This window comes from Triturus cristatus, chromosome 1_2 (genome assembly GCF_964204655.1).
Source record: "Triturus cristatus chromosome 1_2, aTriCri1.1, whole genome shotgun sequence".
Taxonomy (NCBI): Eukaryota; Metazoa; Chordata; class Amphibia; order Caudata; family Salamandridae; genus Triturus; species Triturus cristatus.
This window is the reverse complement of record NC_140580.1, coordinates 1,084,591,163-1,084,609,958: the sequence shown is the minus strand read 5'-3', so window position 1 is coordinate 1,084,609,958 and position 18,796 is coordinate 1,084,591,163. Positions and strand designations below refer to the sequence as shown.

At 43.8% G+C, this 18,796-nt stretch overlaps 1 protein-coding gene across 6 annotated transcripts in view; it reads right to left on the bottom strand.

Annotated features, from left to right (window-relative positions):
* Positions 1-257: 257 nt before the first annotated feature.
* Positions 258-18,796, bottom strand: part of NACC2 (NACC family member 2) — a 436,512-nt gene continuing 417,973 nt past the window's right edge. For all 6 annotated transcript variants that reach the window (XM_085613434.1, XM_085613441.1, XM_085613455.1 and 3 more), the window contains one exon: positions 258-7,441. In XM_085613434.1, coding sequence (XP_085469560.1) covers positions 6,942-7,441 — 500 coding nt within the window. In that variant the 3' untranslated portion in view covers positions 258-6,941. The remainder of the gene's footprint in view (positions 7,442-18,796) is intronic.

Genomic DNA, 18,796 nt, shown 5'->3' with positions numbered 1-18,796 from the left:
AAACACCTTGACTGATTGAGTAAGGTCACACTAGTTTGTTTCTTTATAGGTTTTGTTGAGAAAGCGGAAGCGCAAAACATTTATGTACATATACATTCTCAAAAATTGAAAGCAATTAGCTAATCCGAATGTACTCAGCAGCTAGTGTGCTTAAGGCATTTTCACTAAACATCCCTTGCTAAAACAGTTGGCGATTACTAATCGGATGTATGAATATGTAAATTATCGCAAACGTCAAAAACAAGTGCGCAATAGGGTTTAGTTTGAATTTACTTTATTTTGTAAATGTGAATTTTACAAAGCATCTTACAATGACTGATCACATCTTGAATGTTTTTAATGATATGAAAAAAAAAACTAGGAGCTCTCAATGGTTGGGATTTTTTTAGTTGCTGATATATTGTGACAGCCATGGCTACAAAATAAGTCTTAACTATACATAGTAACAGCACATAAATATCAGTGGATGATGCACAATGGGAACACAAAAAAAGCGAGCATCTTTCGTGTTGGAAACATAGCTCCGTGGTGCTGCCCGGTCTGCGCGACAGCACACAAAAAAGGTTAACAGTCGTGAGTTACAGTACTACTTCACACTCTAAACAGACTGGTTAAAACAACCTTGTACTTCTTAAAGTCTCTCATTTTCAAACATTGAATCCAAAGGATTAATGCTCTATTTGAATCAAGTGCCATCCAAATGTTCAAGTCAAAAATATTTATACTTGCGTCTCTTTTTAGTCTGCTAAAAATAGTATTGCGTATTTTGGCTTTTTTTCGTTACATAAAAATCACCATCATGTGCAAAATGCTTTAAATGGAAGAGATTGATCTAAACACTTTATTTTCCCATTTTAGAGTGCTTTAGACTTTATTCTTTCCTTCTTTTTAAGAAGGGAACCATTTTACTGTTTTTGGAATATAGTTTGTAGGGTGATCCACCTCTCCGTTGACCTCGGCAAATAACATTTGAACAAAAGCTCCAATGGGAGCCCAGAAATACTTTCAAGTAAATTTTGAAGCGGAAAAATGGTGATAAGTTTCAAGTTTACAGTCACAGGAAGCACAAAGCAGAGCCTCACTTTATGATTGGTAGTGGGTCAATGGCCCTTCTTCACTTATAGTAAAGCTATCTAACATAAAATGAGTGTGTGTTTCATCAATTATCTGCTACACAATGAATGAGGTGTGTTCAAGCTCTCTCTAAGAAAACTCAATTTGCAAGTTTTCGATACCATGATAAACAGCCTGAAGGGCCGGTCTGCTGCCGGTCGTTCATAGTTCGGCTCACCATGTGACTTTATATCACCATGAACATTCTGGCCCTTCTTGGGCTGTCGCTTAAAATCTAAGGCCTTAAACTAAAAAAACCCTCAGTAACACCTGGTACTACGGTCCACAGTGTGTAGAAGACTCTCTGAAAAAGTTTTTTATCCTAGTTTGAACTCACCATACTGTCATTTCTTGGATGTTATGTGAGAGAGAATACTGAACAGAGAAGGGTCCACGTGCCGTCGGAGCAGTGGTCCAAGCAAATTGCCAGGCAGCATGGTGGGCGGCATTAAAGCAGCATGCCATTTTTCACCTTCTACTTGGCAATGGTACTGGTGGGTGTTTGCCATTGGTAAATAAGCAGAACAATAGGGCACACATAGTGGGCATCAGACAGGAGATACACTAACAATTATCTGTCCCAAAAAGGTGCAACAATGCGATACTTTGCAAAGTTTTCTGATAGTGCATTCTGAAATCTCCATCTATTACAACCACAACAAGGCTAAATGATCAGACATGAGGCTCAGTAACAGTTGTAAAAGCACAAGGAAGCATAGTTCTCAGAATCCATTTTAGTGTTTTATCCCATTAAAATCTAGGTCTGTCCTATAACCACACTTTAACAAGCTATCACTTTTGAACCAAAACTTATTTCACCAAGCAAAATTCTTGTCTCAGCAGACTGTACCTCCAACCATTGAACAGTGGGCAAGCGAGAATGAATTTGAGCTGAAAATATATTGAAGAATATGAAGGAACTTGACTTGCCACCTCCCTAAAAACATATAGTTCTGGCAGGGACAAGAAGGTTTTCATGGCTAATACTGTAGGCAGAAGAGGGGAGGAAACAGTCTTTACAATTCAGAGAACACAAAGGAAAGAGACATTATTAACGGGTGTTGCAGGTTGCCGGTCCTTATCTAAAGCACACTGTAATATCCTATCATATAATTAATTTGGATACAAATCTGGTGTTAATGTAGTGTTTATTTCCAGGAGCAAATCAAAACCGGAGGTGTATAATTTTGGGGCAAAAGTGCTACATCCATGCCTCTTTTTTCAGACAACCATTGCCCTATGTAAATCATTCGCATTTATGTTAACTGTATGTTAATTAATCACTTGTGGCTATCTTTAAAATCTGTCATGGATCCAGTCAGACTGAACCATTGTTGGATAGCTCTAATTTAAAGCCTGGGCGAATGAAGATAGACACCGTGGCACATTTCTTACCTGTCAAATCATTTATTTTCCTTACTAAAATATGCATAGTAAGAGGTTTTAAATTGACCACTTATTAGGGCACCCTCAGTGCCATGAATATGACTAAGAGAGGGAAGAGTATATGTACAATGTGTACAAATACATACATTAGAACTTTTTCGCTCAAGGCAGCCATTTTGCCTTCATGAAAAGTAAGTTTCAAGTAAACAGAGAGCGTCTCATTACCCAGGATATAATGCATTCATATAAAAACAAATATAGCACAGGAAGTAAGATGTGCTGGGTAATATAAAGGATTTTCATTGAAATGAGTGAAATTTAAACTAATGAAATACCCCACCTTCTTTTACCAAGACACCAGTGGCAATCTCAATATCTGAGAACCTGTGAAGAAGCGCGGGCGTGGCAGAGTGCTATACTTCAAAAACACCCGGAGACTTGAGATCTCTCTTTGATTTTACCTGCAGAGTATTATAAAGTTTGTTCACAAGCCGGTAGCTCACAATAGGGGACACTCCTCCTGACCTGGTTGGCTCATAAAGTGCATCTTTGTGAAGGGAGGGATTCTGAAGGCGAGCACGGTCACATCTCTTTGCAGATCTGAAATCTGTGGGCAACCAGGTCAACCACTGTACTACATACAGTGCTATACTACATATTATCGCCTCTCTTGGAATAACGTGGTTCCTCCAGGTAGCGAAGATGCGCCCTCACATGAGGTGACATTGCAATTCTGGTCACTGTGATTATGTTAATCTAGCTAACATCATGAAAGAAGCAGAGATATGTGGCTTGTTAATAAAAACAGAAATCACACTTTTCCTTTCACTCTTAATTTCTCTTTGATCACAATCTGAGATGCCTTTACAGGTATCATCTATCTTTCCACATTTCAACATTTGGGTTTTCAATAAAGAAAGACTACTACTTTCCACACTGCCCTAGTAATCAAGATATCTGTAACCCTGCAGAACAGTTTGGTGTTCATGGTATTCTTCAGATTTCTTTTGATATATTTTCTTGACACGTGATATGTCTTGCTACATAGCCACATTTAACAACCTATGCCAGATCTTTGGCTGGATTGAGAGGAGATGAAAGATTTCAGAAACTTTTAGCATCAATTTCTTCTAAGTTCAACAGCAGACAAAGAACAAAACATTTGGTTCACCCTTCCGATCGATTCAATTGTTTATATTTTTCGTGTTTTTGTGAATTTCAAAAGGGGATAGAGGCATTACATGATGATGCCAGAGCTACAACTGTTATTTGGTCTGTGTGCGCCCCCCCCCCCCCCCCAAAAAAAAAATATCTTGTGGATGAAAGGGGTCTAAGTAACATTTTGATAGAATTAAAATATACTTCTACCAGTTCCAAATATCAAAGTTGAACTGTGTTTGCCATATCCTTCAATTTAATAATCAGTCCAAGCACAGTACTATAAATTGGGAGAGTACAGAAAAGACCACGCTGCCCTTACCAAAGAAACGCGGCTCCAGTGCAACTAGGAGTACTGCGCATTAACGTATACGTTTTGTGGTTCAGTTACAAGGAAAAGAGAAGGCTTCATCGCCCTCCTCTAATAATCATGTCATTTTCAAGCTCAATTTCTTCTTAGACTTTCAAAAGGTGCTTCTTCGAACATACATATTGCTGACATCAAGCATGAGCATAAGGTGCAGTCACATAGAAACTAATACACACAATACTTTGCTGCCAGACCTCGAATGAATGCAGTCCCTCCTTCATTCACATAGTACAGCAGATCAAATATTTGAATTAAATATTGTTGTAAACAACGAAAATTCTATTTTTCGTAATCTGTTCTCACTGGAAAATGATCAAAAAGTTCTAAGGCACTCAGGAAAGCCTCATACAATCAACAGACTGCTTCTTGTTTCACCTTACATTCGGCATTTTGGGGAGCACACTGCCCCCCTATGCAAATGTGCATAATTGTCGTTCAGGTACATTATTAAACAGGTCATCATTATGCCTCTAAACATAGGAAACATTAGTGCAAATTGCTCTACCTCATCTAACTGATAAGGAAAAGCCCTCATACCATTCACATTTTAAAGTTCACCTACAAACCTTACCTTCCTAGTCCAACAAATAAAAGTAAGAAAAAAGGGGAGAGGGAAACCATACCTAGGAAGTCATGTAATGTATAAAAAATATAATCTATGATCACCGTGCAAAGGGACTGTCTTCTTCTACGATCTGTCATTAGCCATATCAAATAATTTAAACAAAAATGCCATGCCATCCATTCCACAGCCCGCCACTTCTGAAGGATGACATGTGACAACTTATCAATTTGTTTTCTTTCTTACTTCAGAAATCGTATTCTCTTCACCATTAAAGCAGATTGGTCCAATGAGATCTGATAAAGTGCTTTACAAAGCCATATCCCAAATAGTTAACAAAAGATGTGATCAAAAAAGGCTTTAGGGTCCTAGCAGATGTTATCACACTAATTTACGCACAAAGTTATTACCACACCACTTTTATAAGGCCTCTAGATTTTTAGTTTCCGCCAAACACATTTTGTTCTGCCCTTACCTACCAATACATTTCGAGAGTACGTAAAAGACAGAAGATTGCTCGGTTTTTGAGTTTTTTCTGGGTCTTCGTCACAAAGAGTTGTTCAATCATAGGTATGAGTTACTCTGGACTTGGGTGTGGTTGACCCCTGAATTGTTATAGGAAACAAGCTATGTGAATTGGCTCTTTAAATCTAAACAGCTGCCAGCCAGCACTGTATTGGGCCAATACATCCCAGCAAACTCTAGAATTCATGCCTTGTCATATTAGACTTGCATCCATTCCATTTCGGGAATACTTTCAACTCGGACTATGTTAAGTCCAGCATTTTGGTCCCTACAGAGCATGGACGAGATTCAATTACTCACTGTGTTTTGCTCAGGGCAATACAACTTGAACGTTCCAACACAAAAAGAACAAATCTCACAAGGTGCAAATATTTTGTATAGATTCTCTCTGCGTTCTTTTCTACGGTAAAGCTCTGAGCAAAGGCACTTTTTAAGGAATTCTAGCTAGCACCATCTACTTAGTTCTACCTTGCATTTGTTTCTAGGAATAGAAAAAAAATTCTCAAGCTAGTAAGGCAATACTTTTGCCCAGTACTTTTTCTTCTGAATGGAATACTATCCAGAAGTGGTTTCAATTCACACAACCTAATATAACGCATAAGCGGTCACCCCTGCCTCCATGGTGACCACCAATGACTGGCTTCTTTCTGCTATCAAGCACAATGCAATCTCTTAAGGAACAAAGCAGCAGAACACAACGCAGGTCTCCACGGTAACCTTACTTTCTCATTCATACTTCTCTCCAAGTGCCACAAGGTGAATACTAAGCATTGGTAAAGCGCATGATTGACAAGCAGTGTGTGGTGCACAAACATTTCATGCACAGATCATACAGAATGCATTATCCTAGGAAAGACTTGCTGTCTTGAGGTTGAGAAGGCTTTTGTACAGTAGACTGACATTTCCTAAGTGGATCTTTCTACGGCTTCTTGCTTGTTGTCACACCACACGCTTGGTTTCATTGTACAAAGACTTTGAAGGTTAGTTCTAGCATTAGTTGCTCACCAACCAGCCACCACTTAACTGTTGAGGTCTGCCCTCGAGAGACACTCACAAAATACACTGCCTGATGCATCAAACCACCTGGACCAATGCCGAGCAGGGGGAAAATGTCTCTGACATTCAAGGCATCTTTGGCAATACATCACTTCCCCATCCATTTTATGGACACCATCTCAGGCCACTTTGAACAAGCACTAAACCACCCCAGGAAAGGACTCACTTTGTGCTACAGAAAAACAAATTCATCCCATCAGTTGATTTCTTCCTGAAGGAAACAGCAGAGAACAGGACTTTCCTAATAAAGTTATTTTTGTTCCCAGTGCCATGTGGGTTAAACAATTAAACCTGTTCCGCTGCAAAGGTGAAATAAAAAGAAGAGCGGTCCTTTGTTCAATAATGACATTCTTGCTCAAACTAAAGAAAGTCTCTTTCTTTGTAAGCAACAATTAAACTTATTGTATATAAAGCGGCTATTAAACCATAGCTTTTTTAGCTACTGCGCGTGGTGTGGTGGTGGTGTTTGCAGTGACGGTGGAGGTGAAGTAGCCTTCATCTTATAGACTAACTTAAGTATATCAAAAAGAAGCCCATTTACTTTTTTAAATAGGTCTTAGGTGACCTAATCATTTACAATATAATGAATGCAATCATTTCCTTCATAAATTTTAAATACAAGCAGAATAAAAATCACATTGTTGTCAGGCAACGGTAGCAGTTCAGTAGGTAAGTGGCTTGATCACATTATTGTATTAGTAATGCATGCAAGCAGCTTCAGTATTACAGATCCCTTTTAGGTGACAAACATGGGTTTCTCCTCCACCTCCTTTATAAAGTCCCTCCATAAGCACCATCTTGTCTCCTCGCTGGTGTTTCTGGTCTGCTAGCAGGGCCAGACTCTTGTTCGAAAGGTGGCGGAGTGCTTTGGGGATCCGACGCCGGTGGGTCTGTACTGGGTGCCTCTTGTATAACAGAGCCAGCGCCTTCCGCCTCCTCGCTCTGCTCAAAAGACTGGTTTGAGCCATTGCTCAGATCCACATTTGCCGAATTAGTTCTCATCGGCACTATAGTTCCGGAATCATTCCTTCTTTCTGCATAGATGCGCTGCTCAAAGACCTGAGCAGGCGTGGGCAAGAAGCCAGACTCCAACGGGATGCCGGTGGCAGTGGAGCCCATGACTGTGCGGTACATCTCCACCCCATCTGGTAACATGGATTTGATCTTCGGAAGCCAACGCTTACGGACTCGGCGGGCGTTGGTACACATGTCTGCCGCAATCACATTCATCTCACTCTCCTTAAAGCTTGGTGCAAAATTTTGACAATATACTGCAAAAAGAGAAACGTTTTTAGAAAATGACTTATTGTTCCCAAACCAGTCCATTACATAGAGATATCTAAACTACACAGTTACAAATGCCAACTTACTTGATTTAAAATCTGTGTGTATATAAAACCATAGGTTTCACACAGGTTATAGTTAGGTGGACATTTCACTCGTAAAAAACCAATGAAATTCCCCCGTTATAGTTAGTTCAGATAACTATAACTCGCGCGCCCGCAATCCACTGCTCATGACGTCACATATTCCATCACTCATGACATGGTCAGTGGCATCACTCATGACATCACTGATGACATCATCCTTGTGATAGAGTGGCGGTCGCGCGAGTTATAGTTATCTTATTTTTATTATTTATTTTACACAGGCAGGGTCCACCTCTGTAAAGTGAAAAAGCGGTTTACGACGAGCATTTGTATAGTAATAAAAGCATCTCAGCATGACAAAGTGATGTCAGAGGTCCAGCTGAGACCGGATGACAGCCACCACAATGGGGCAGTGGATGGGTAGGGAAGACTCACAGTAACATGTATCCGGATTATTTTGCACAGGGCACACTACAAACGCTGCTACCGCACGCATAACACAAACATATGACTCCGTGGTCAGAAGAAATCCATCTCCCCAAATGTACTTTTGAAGTCTTCCTGTCATCCATTCGACTATTGTTGAAGATCAATGTAGTCATTTTTATCACCAGGTCCAATCCCTGAAAGGCTTACGGGATTAAAAATCTCAATGGGTACATTTCTAGGTCCTGGAGAGACTGATACGGCTTCTTCAACCAGCACAGCGCGCTGTTAATTGTGTCATCCCTTCTAGGGTAAGTCATGCAAGACATTCTCTCGCGATTCACGAAGAAGTGTAAACACGTATGAATGACACGTGTTCTGCACCTAGAAACCACCACGCGCGATTAACAGTGTGGTGATGTATGATAACTTGCATTACAACCAGCAGAAACCCACATATCATGTCTGTGTTTGTTTTCTGTTTCTCTACAGGTGAATTTTTGAGTACTATACCAGTGGGGATAGTGAGAATACATACCCCATACAGTGGTTGATCTTTATTTATATTTAAATATAAAGATGGAGCCCCATAGATACATGGTCCTGATAAATGCTACGTACCAGTTTGGGACATTGAGCAGAAACATGTTGACCACAACCATCACGGTGAAGGGATAATTAGTTCCCCAGTCACCACTCACTTCTTTTAATACCAAACAGTTGCCCAATTAATTAACAACTAGTATTTATGACAACTTTAATGGTTTTTAGATCACTTTCACTACTCACAGGCCCCCACTTAGTTTAGAAGTGCATCCCTATCGTCAGATGTATGCCCGCCCTCTATCAAACCGAGTTTTTAGAGGGCGAGGACGGTCTATGATGAAGCATGACACCAGGTGGTGTGAGAGTCCAGTCCTACACTTTTTGTGAGATGCCCCCACTTTACACGTATATCTAGAGTCCTGTAGCAATCTCAACTAGGGGCAGCTCCATTTGTGTTTACATCCCTTCTATGCTGCCATTCTCTTCCAACCTCTTTTAGTAAGGTGTGTACAATTTAACAAGTGTGAATAGAAAAAATATAGATGAACAAGTTACTTACTTTCGGTAACGCCCTTTCTGGTGGATTCTCAATCTAACAGCAGACTCATCACCCCCTAATACTCCCTACAAGCCAGACGGGATTCAGAAACTTTTTCCAGCAATTTTCTGCACACTGCTAGGTAGTGCCCTGTGGCTCCACACGGCCCCAGAAGTGATGGGATGGATCAACATAGAATAGTCATCCCTGCGCGTGGACGTCCCTTTCTTGCTCATCTCTTTCAAGGCTCTCATACGCTTGTTGGTACCAGTGTGCAGAATCATAACTTGGGACTTTTTATGGTTCAAATTGGTTTGTTGAAATAAGCAATTTAACTCATACTCACTTACTACCAAAGGCCAGTGGGAATGAGTGGCAAAACTAAGGAGGGACAGGAAGTAGGGGTGAGGAGAAGAGGGGGAAACATGTTTGATAAAGAGGGAAGTAGGATAGGTCTGGGGGTTAGGAGCGATCCTCCTCCAGAGTTCAGTTATGAAGAGAGAAGAATGATGGGGGTGTTCTGTTCATACCATCATATATAGCCATGCTTTCTAGCCTTTATGAGTTGAAAGAGGTGTCGCTGACCAATGAGCCCCTCTCAGGTTCAAGGCTCCATCTGACAGTCAAATGAGTCTTAGAACTCTCAAGTACACAGGACATGCAAGTTCCCTAAATTCTTGAGAGAGGAATTTTAATCATTGACTCCACGTTTTGTCGAATGAACCTTGCTTATTTTCTAGGGTAGCTGTTATCTTCTCCATGCTGAGGGGATCCCAAAGTCTATGTAGTCCCGCTGTGCGGTCTGGGATCATATCTGTACCACAATTTGCTGTAATGACTTGCCTGGCTTTGCAAGGGCAAGCGTGATAGACAGCTTTACCTCTGTAAGAGTGTCATGGGACAGTTTGGGTATTTGCGTGGGACTTTTTAGATGTTAAAAGGAGGCTACTCCACAGAGCGGGAGGTTAGAGAACAGCAAGGAATTTGTGGTTAGATAGAGTAACCACCAGAAAGAGAATTACAGAAGGTAAGTAACTTGTTCTTCTAATGGATACTTCAAACTACAGAATCCTCACATTAGAATAGATACCAAAGGAGCACCTCCCCAAGGTAGAGGTCTGTGGATTTGGCTAAGCTAAAAGTCTTGCAGGACTGAAAGGGTGAAATGGATGTGGCTGTCAAGGCAGTGCCGACTCATGAAGATGAGAACTGACGCAGACTTTGCATGCTGGCAGATGCACGGACAGGCACTCTGCGTGCCAACAAAGTGGCAGCAGCCTGGGCCCTGGTGGAATGGACCCTAAAACTTTCTGGAGACTGCTTTTTGACCAGTGAGTAGTATATCATGAGGCAGTGGACAATCCACCTCAACAGGGGCCCCTTCTGGACAGTCTTCCCATTCTTGGTTTCGCTGCACCATACAAAAAGCTGATCGTCCAGAGGGAGTTCCTTATTATGATTATTGTAAAAGGGGAAAGGCTTTCTGGGGTTCAACTGATGAAGCCTCTCCTCCTTTTTTGTGGCGAGAGGGGGGCAAAGAATGTTGTCAGGGTGATAAGATTTGCCATTGTAGAAAGGAGTCACAACTTTAGGCAAGAAGGCCGCTTGAGTTCCCAACACTAATTTATGTGGAAAAAATGTGGTACAGGGAGGTTGGACCAACTGTGCCTGAAGCCCACTCATATGACACGCTGAAGTAATCATAAGAAAGATGGTGTTCTAAGGCAAGAGAGACCGCAAGCAGTTATGCATCGGCTCATATGATGTGCACATGAGAAACATCAAGACCAAATTAAGGTCCAACTAGGGTATCAAATGGTTTAGGAGGAAATGTGAATCAAAACCTTTATAAACTTTATCACAATAGGTGACTTAAAGAAGGATAGTTGGTCCGGAAAATGAAGACAGGCCAAAAGGGCCAACTAATAATAGTTTATAGTGTGCACTGCAAAGCCTTGGTAGGCCAAAGACAAAAATAAAAGCACATCTGACAGACTGACCTGCACAAGAGTCAAGCTTGCAGATACCATATTAGGCCACAAATGTGTCCCAGAAACCAACATAAATGGCCTTTGTGGCCAGGAAAGTGGTCTACACCACTTTTGTGAGATGCCCCACTTAACACGTATATCTAGAGACCTGTAGCAATCTCAACTAGGGGCAGCTTCATTTGTGTTTACATCCCTTCTATGCGGCCATTCTCTTCCAACCTCTTTTAGTAAGGTGTGTACAATTTAGCAAGTGTGAATAGAAAAAATATAGATGAACAAGTTACTTACTTTCGGTAACGCCCTTTCTGGTGGATTCTCAATCTAACAGCAGACTCATCACCCCCTAATACTCCCTACGAGCCAGACGGGATTCGGAAACGTTTTCCAGCAATTTTCTGCACACTGCTAGGTAGTGCCCTGTGGCTCCACACGGCCCCAGAAGTGATGGGATGGATCAACATAGAATAGTCATCCCTGCGCGTGGACGTCCCTTTCTTGCTCATCTCTTTCAAGGCTCTCATACGCTTGTTGGTACCAGTGTGCAGAATCATAACTTGGGACTTTTTATGGTTCAAATTGGTTTGTTGAAATAAGCAATTTAACTCATACTCACTTACTACCAAAGGCCAGTGGGAATGAGTGGCAAAACTAAGGAAGTATGGAAGTAGGGGTGAGGAGAAGAGGGGGGAAACATGTTTGATAAAGAGGGAAGTAGGATAGGTCTGGGGGTTAGGAGCGATCCTCCTCCAGAGTTCAGTTATGAAGAGAGAAGAATGATGGGGGTGTTCTGTTCATACCATCATATGTAGCCATGCTTTCTAGCCTTTATGAGTTGAAAGAGGTGTCGCTGACCAATGAGCCCCTCTCAGGTTCAAGGCTCCATCTGACAGGCAAATGAGTCTTAGAACTCTCAAGTACACATGACATGCAAGTTCCCTAAACTCTTGACAGGAATTTTAATCATGGACTCCACATTTTGTCGAATGAACCTTGCTTATTTTCTAGGGTAGCTGTTATCTTCTCCATGCTGAGGGGATTACCATATTAGGCCACAAATGTGTCCCAGAAACCAACATAAATGGCCTTTGTGGCCAGGAAAGTTGTCTACACCACTTCAGGAAGTAGCCAACGCTCTATTGACATGCATGGTGTTAGACCTGTCAGCCCTTTGGGTGGTCCCTCCTCATCATTATTTATTTTGTCCCACTTTTGCCTCAAACCCTGTTAGTATTTTTCCTTTTTGGGAACCACCAGACTTTTTAGTATTGATGCAGATTCAGGGAGCCATTTTATCTACCCCTGGAACTTCTGTCTGAGGGCCTGAAACACAAAATGGTGGCCACCCATTGTCACCTGTGACATCACTGGAACCTACTAGAACCTTCTGCAACATTCTGGAACCCTGTGACAGTTGGAGGCGGTTTAGAATGTTGGGAAGCTAAGTCAGAGTTGACAGTTGGAGTGGGCAGTTGGCACCTGACTGGTGAAGAGAGAGGAGCACAGAACTGAAGGAGGAAGGAGTGAGGCAGCAGGGGTGGAAACTTGTGCCTGGAGTGGGGTCCATAAACCCACCCTTGATACTAGTCCCTACTGACTGAGCCCAGCCTGGAGCCCTGTGTGGGAGAAAGCAAGAGAAACCATCTTAAGGACCTGGACAGCAGGAACAGGCCTTAAAAGTAAAGAACAGCAAGTTCCTGACCTGGTTACTGGTAACTTCTTGAAGCCCGACGTCGAGAAGCCTGGAGACCTGGAGCCCGAGGTGGAGAAGCGGCGCTGACTGGAAAGCAGACGTCGTACCCGGAGCCGCCAGAGGTCGAGAGAGGGCGCCGACGGAGGTCGTGGAGAGTACCAGAGGTCGAGGAGGAAGTCACCTGAGGTCGAGTGTGCAGCATCGACGGGGGAGTGAAGTCCGCCCTCCGGAGTCGCCGGAGACCGAGGTGAAGTGTGCCGGAGGTCGGGAGTGGAGATTGCACTCCGGAGTCGCCGGAACCTGAAGAGAATCGTGCCGGAGGTCGGGAGTGGAGGTCGCACTCCGGAGTCGCCGGAACCTGAGGAAAGGAGCACCGGAGGTCGGGAGTGGAGATCGCACTCCGGAGCCGCTGGAAGTCGACATCGAGCCAAGGCCGCCCGACGTCATCGAACCGGAGCCGCCCGAAGTCGACATCGAGCCAAGACCGCCCGACGTCATCGAACCGAGGCCGCCGACATCGAACCGGAACCGCCTCCCGGCGTCGACAAGAACTGTCATCGAGCCGAGGCCACCGACATCGAACCGGAACCGCCTCACGGCGTCGACACGACTCCAGCGGCGTCGGAACTTCATAAACAGGGCAGTAAGTGGAATAGAGGGCGCCTAAGGCCATGTGAAGCCCTAAGAGACCATCCTAGAGGCTAGAGAGGTGCTGGAACCAGCTTGATAGTGCCAGAGGTGTGCTGAGACTAATACAGAGGGGTTGTGTAGTGTGGGAGAGCCAGATCTCTAGATTCCCCCTTGATCTACCTCAGTTTGGGCCTCAGCCTTGTCCAAGCCAAGTAGTACACCCCTCAGGTCATCCAAAACTCTACAAGCTGGGATTGGGCCAAATCATCCCATAGTACCTCAGGAATGTGAACTGATTTTCAAGTGTCACTGTTGGCTTTTATTATTTATTGAGAGCACTGTATTTATTGTATTCATCCTATTTATTGCCTCACAGTATTTATTGTCGCACAGTATTTATTGCCTCATAATATTTAATTGCCCTATATGTAATGCACTTATATTTATGCCGTCTTTATTTATGATCTACCTTATTTATTGAATCGTTGAAGTATTATTTATTTGACTTACCCTTCCACAGGAAAAGCCTTGTGTACTGTGATTGTATTATTATTTATTTAATCAGCAACTAAGAGAAAAGAAGATAGAGATATATTTTCAGTATAATTTTTAAGGTGTAGTGTCGTTTTTGGAACGGATGCACGCATGGTTATTTTGTGGGTATGACGTATGCTTAGCACGGTGCCTGATCCCTGACCACTCGAGCCAAGCTACCACAGTGTATGTCTGGGAGAACACCACCACCCTTCCGGTGTGGGAGTGTTTTTCTAACACATGGAGATTAGACTGTGATGGTTAGGGTGAAGGACCAAGTCTTGCGGCTGTGACAAAAGATTTTTAGAGAGGAAGTTTGATTGGAAGATTCATGCTCAAGTTCAGCGCTTTCAGGTACCACACCTTCCTTGCCCTGTCTGAAGCCACTAGGATGACTTGGGCGCAACAGGTCCTGATCTTTTGCGAAATTCAGTGAATGAATGGCAGGGGAGGTTTGGTGTACAGGAGTCACTTGTTCAGATCCAAAAGGAATGCCTCTCATAGCGAGCATCTTCGTGAAATATCTAACATACAAATGCTTTGACATCGCACATTCTTGACAGTGGTGCAAAGCTCAAGCCAGGGTTCTCCCGGTGGTAAGAAGATGTCCTGTAGCACCTTGGGAACTAGACGCAATTTGTGATCTGCCTGATGCCACCTGCTTAGCTCATCCGTTCTGGCGGTCAAGGATCCCGCCAGGTGGTTCACAATTTAGGAAAGTACTCTGACGCTCAAATCAACTGTAGATACTCGGAGTCTTCAGGCACAGGACCCCGCTTGGTGCAATACCATATGGAGGTGGTGCTGTCCATTAGATCCTGCACCAGCCTCCCCATGGCGAATGGCAGCAAGGCCTTCAGTACCAAAAGAATGACCTGGAACTCCAACAGATTTATCCAGGCTTCGGTTGGAGACAGAGTACCCTGATTTCCAGCTCCCCAATGCAGCTGTGATACATACGTCATCACTACCAGCTCTGGATGGGGTAGGAAGCGAGGCCTGCTGCTGGACCAAGTGCTTTAGAGCAGCCACCTCAGCAGATGGAGAGCCATTTCTTCCAAAATCTAGATGACATATGATAGATTTCCTCAGTGCTGGGCCCACTGGAACTTCAGAATCTATTGCAGAGCCTGAACGTGCCTCTGGCAGTCTACCGGCAAGATGTGGGAGGCTAAGAAGCCAAGAAGCCTCTGAGCTGCTCTCACAGTGATCCAGAACAGAGGCTGAAACATGGGAATCATAACCTAGAAGTCCAGGACTTCTTGTGGTGAAGGGAATGCCTTGAATCTACATTGCTCAGGATAGCTCCAATGAATGACAGCCTCTGTGAAGGAATCACATGCAACTTCGGCTCATTGATCACAAACCCCAAAGACTTAGTTCACCGTTGCCTGGGAGGTGGGCTACAACTGCCTGCGGAAAGTGCGCCATCAACAGCCAGTCACTAAGGTAGGGGAAAAATGGTATTCCAACCTCTCAAAGAGTGCCATGACCTGAGCGATGCTGGTGAGACCAAAGGGGAGCAATGCAAACTGAAAATTATCCTGGCTGCCTCTACCTTTAACAACCGTGGGAGTGCAAGACAGGTGTATGAAAATACGCATCCTGCCTTTCCAAGCACACCACCCAGTCCTCCATGTCCACAGCAGCCAAGATCTGAGCAAGTGGAAGTATTTTGAATGTTTCCTTCTGCAGAAGGCATCCAAAGGTCAAAGGTCCAAAATAGGCCAGAGGTTTCTGCCCTCAAGAGAAACAACCCTTTCCTCTTTCTCGTTCCAGAACCCTTTAGTAAGCAACACTCACACCTCTAATAACAGAATTGAGAGGTACTTCTCCGAAAGTACTTTGAATGTGGAAGAAAGATTTGAAACAGCTAAAAGAAAGGGAAGGACAGAGCCATGCTGAACGACCCATACGTTCGACGTGATGGATCACCGCCCAGGGAGGAAAAACTGAATCCTGCTCCAACAAGATGGGTGTGCTCCTCTAAGGGTAAACAAAACACCTCTGTGGCTGCTGATGCAGGGGAAGAGGAAGGGGACTGAGAGGACTGGTGCCCCTGCTGGCCTGTATGTTGCCTGCCAGACCCTGGTCCCCAGACTTGAAAGGACAGGTGTGGCTGCAGTAATGTTTGGGATAGCTGGCACTGCTATACACCAGACCCCTGGAGTACCTTCTGAATTTTCTATACTGACACACAAACTGGCAGGGGTCGAAAGACCCAAGGAGCGCGCCCCGGCTCTACTGTCCTTAAACTCCAGGCAGAATCTGCTTTCACGGCAAAAAGCTATGACTAATCAAAGGACATTTCCATGAGACAGGCTTGTACTTCTCCAGAAGCTCCTGTAGAATGCATCTACGCATGGTGGTGGACCACAATACTGCTGCCAATCAGTACCACTTTGGCCAAATGCAATGCCAGGCTAGCCAAAGAGAACATTGATTTATCAAATGCCTCAGTCCTTTTGGACTCTCTCTTCTGAGGAGTCTTGTGTAATAAATTGGGATTCCGATTGCTGGTTGAAGTATGAACCACCAGGAGCCCTAAGGTAGGATGTTTAGTGAGAAAATCAGGATTGCTAGGCCCCAGTCTGAGGATGCCTGCCCATCTGTGTATTCACTGGTGGGCCAGAACAGGGCTTTCACCAAATGCCCATCACGGTATCAGAAATGGCCTTGTTAAAGGTAAGCAAGGGCTGAGATGGGGCAGACCCAGGCCGCAAAGTTTCAGTAAGAATGTTAGTCTTGGCCTCGACTGAAGTCAAGTCAGGGACATTTGTATTGTGCAGCACATCACTCAAAGAGTCTCATGGCGCTTGCAGACGGCTCTGATAAAGAAGGAATGCTGACTTACTGGTCAAACAACCATGACTTCAAGTTCTTACGAAAACAGCTGTGGACAGGAATGGTGCGTAGGTATATAGACATTTTATTCCAGGATGCCGGCGCAAGATAAGAGAAAGATCTGCCTCCTTGTCTCGCTGTATATATTCTGAAGGGAGTGAGCAATGAGTCAGTGCTGGATCTAAGCATCCTCTGAGGCTTATACCAATGTAGCTTTTTTGTCCAGTATCGCGGGCCTTTTCCATACAGATATTTGTGTGTTAAGCAAAGGATTTTTAAAAGAATTTGCTTTTTCACAGGAAGCCAGTGTAAGACTTTTAGACAGGGGGCAGAGGACGATCTGTACGGAAGATTCAGTATTTTGTAAAATCTGAAGCTTATTTAGAAGGTTTTCATTTATTGAGAGCAGAAGGGCGTTACCATAATCCATTCTATTTATGATTAATCCCTGAATTAATGGTTTTCTTGCCTCAATGGGAATCCATTTGAAAACCTTCCGCAGAGTGCGCATTATACCAAAACAGGTGCTGGTAATATGATTTATTTGGCATTTCATGGACAATTGATTGTCCATGTAAAAGCCAAGATTGCAAACCATCTCCTTGGGAGTTGGGCAAGTGCCCAGATCAGATGGCCACCAATCGGGTGTCGAATTTTCAGGCGCTTTACCAAAGAGCATAATCTCTGACTTAGTACCGTTCAATTGAAGGTGGGTACATCTCATCCACCTATCAATGTGAGACATGCAGTTTTTAAAACGTGACTTAGTTTCGATAGGATCTGGACTCAGTGTGATCAGGATTTGCGTGTCATCAGCATACGATATGACATCAAATCCATATTTTCTGATCAGTGGAGTCATGTACAGATTAAAGAGTGTAGGGCTCAAAATAAAGCCTTGTGGCACTCCCATCTTAACAGGTCTTGTGCATGAAATGCTGTTGCCCATCTGAACAGTTGTTATACGGTCTGATAAATAGCTTTTGAACCATTTTAGGGCATTACGTCCGACACCAATCTCCCAAAGCCGTTGTTCTAAGATGCTGTGGGAGATGGTGTCAAATGCAGCCGACAGGTCGAGGAGGATGAGGATGACTGACTGATGTTTATCCAATGCCCATCTGATGTTATCGGTAACCTCGACCAGGGCTGTCTCAGTACTGTGTGCAGCCCTAAAACCGGGCTGTGAAGGGTCTAGAAGTCCGTGGATCTCAAGCTGTTGGTTGATAAGGGATTCCAACATTTTCCCCAGATAGGGGAGCAGAGAAACTGGACGATAATTTAGAAGAAGTTTAGGATCGGCCGTAGGTTTCTTCAAAATTGGTCTCACTCGGGCTGCCTTCCATGTCATAGGGAAAACTGCATCCGAGAGTGACTTGTTGAATAGGCCGGTTACACTGTCCAATAAAGCCGGTGCAATAATGGAAAAGAATTTTGGAGGTACAGGATCAGTGGGCGAGCCGGATTTTATCTTCTGCATGGCGAATGAGACTAGCTTAGTGTCACATTTGGCAAATTCGTCCAGAATATAAGGAGCTGCAATTGAGGGGACTTCAGAATCCCATTGGACCACTATTGCAACTCTTCCGTAGGTAGTCCACGTGGCAAGTCAAACCCTGTATCAGGGAAGGTATTGGGACCACTGGCCTCTTAAGTCCATGTGAAAATGGTCAGCGTCAAAGTAAGGAGGGAGACCAACATCCTCCTCCCCACAATCATCCTCCCCTTCTGGTAGTGTGCTTTGCTCACAATCAGAGCCAAAAATAGCCTCGGCTAGTGCTTCTGCCCTAGTAGAGGCATTTGTACAGTCAGACTGTATGACAACCGGCTGCACTATAGTAATTTTGTAGTTGAACACAGGTTGAAATCGGGCTGAAGAAGGTTTGGTGTCCGACATCAAAATCTGCATCATATTGTTTACGAGTTCCAGTGGCTATGGTACCGGCGTCACAAAGGAATGGCCATGGCACAGGTCCTGTAGGCAGAGTAGATGTATGTAATAGAAATGATGCAGAACCTGGAACAGGTTCGAAGGGTTCAGGCACTGTTAGGGACAG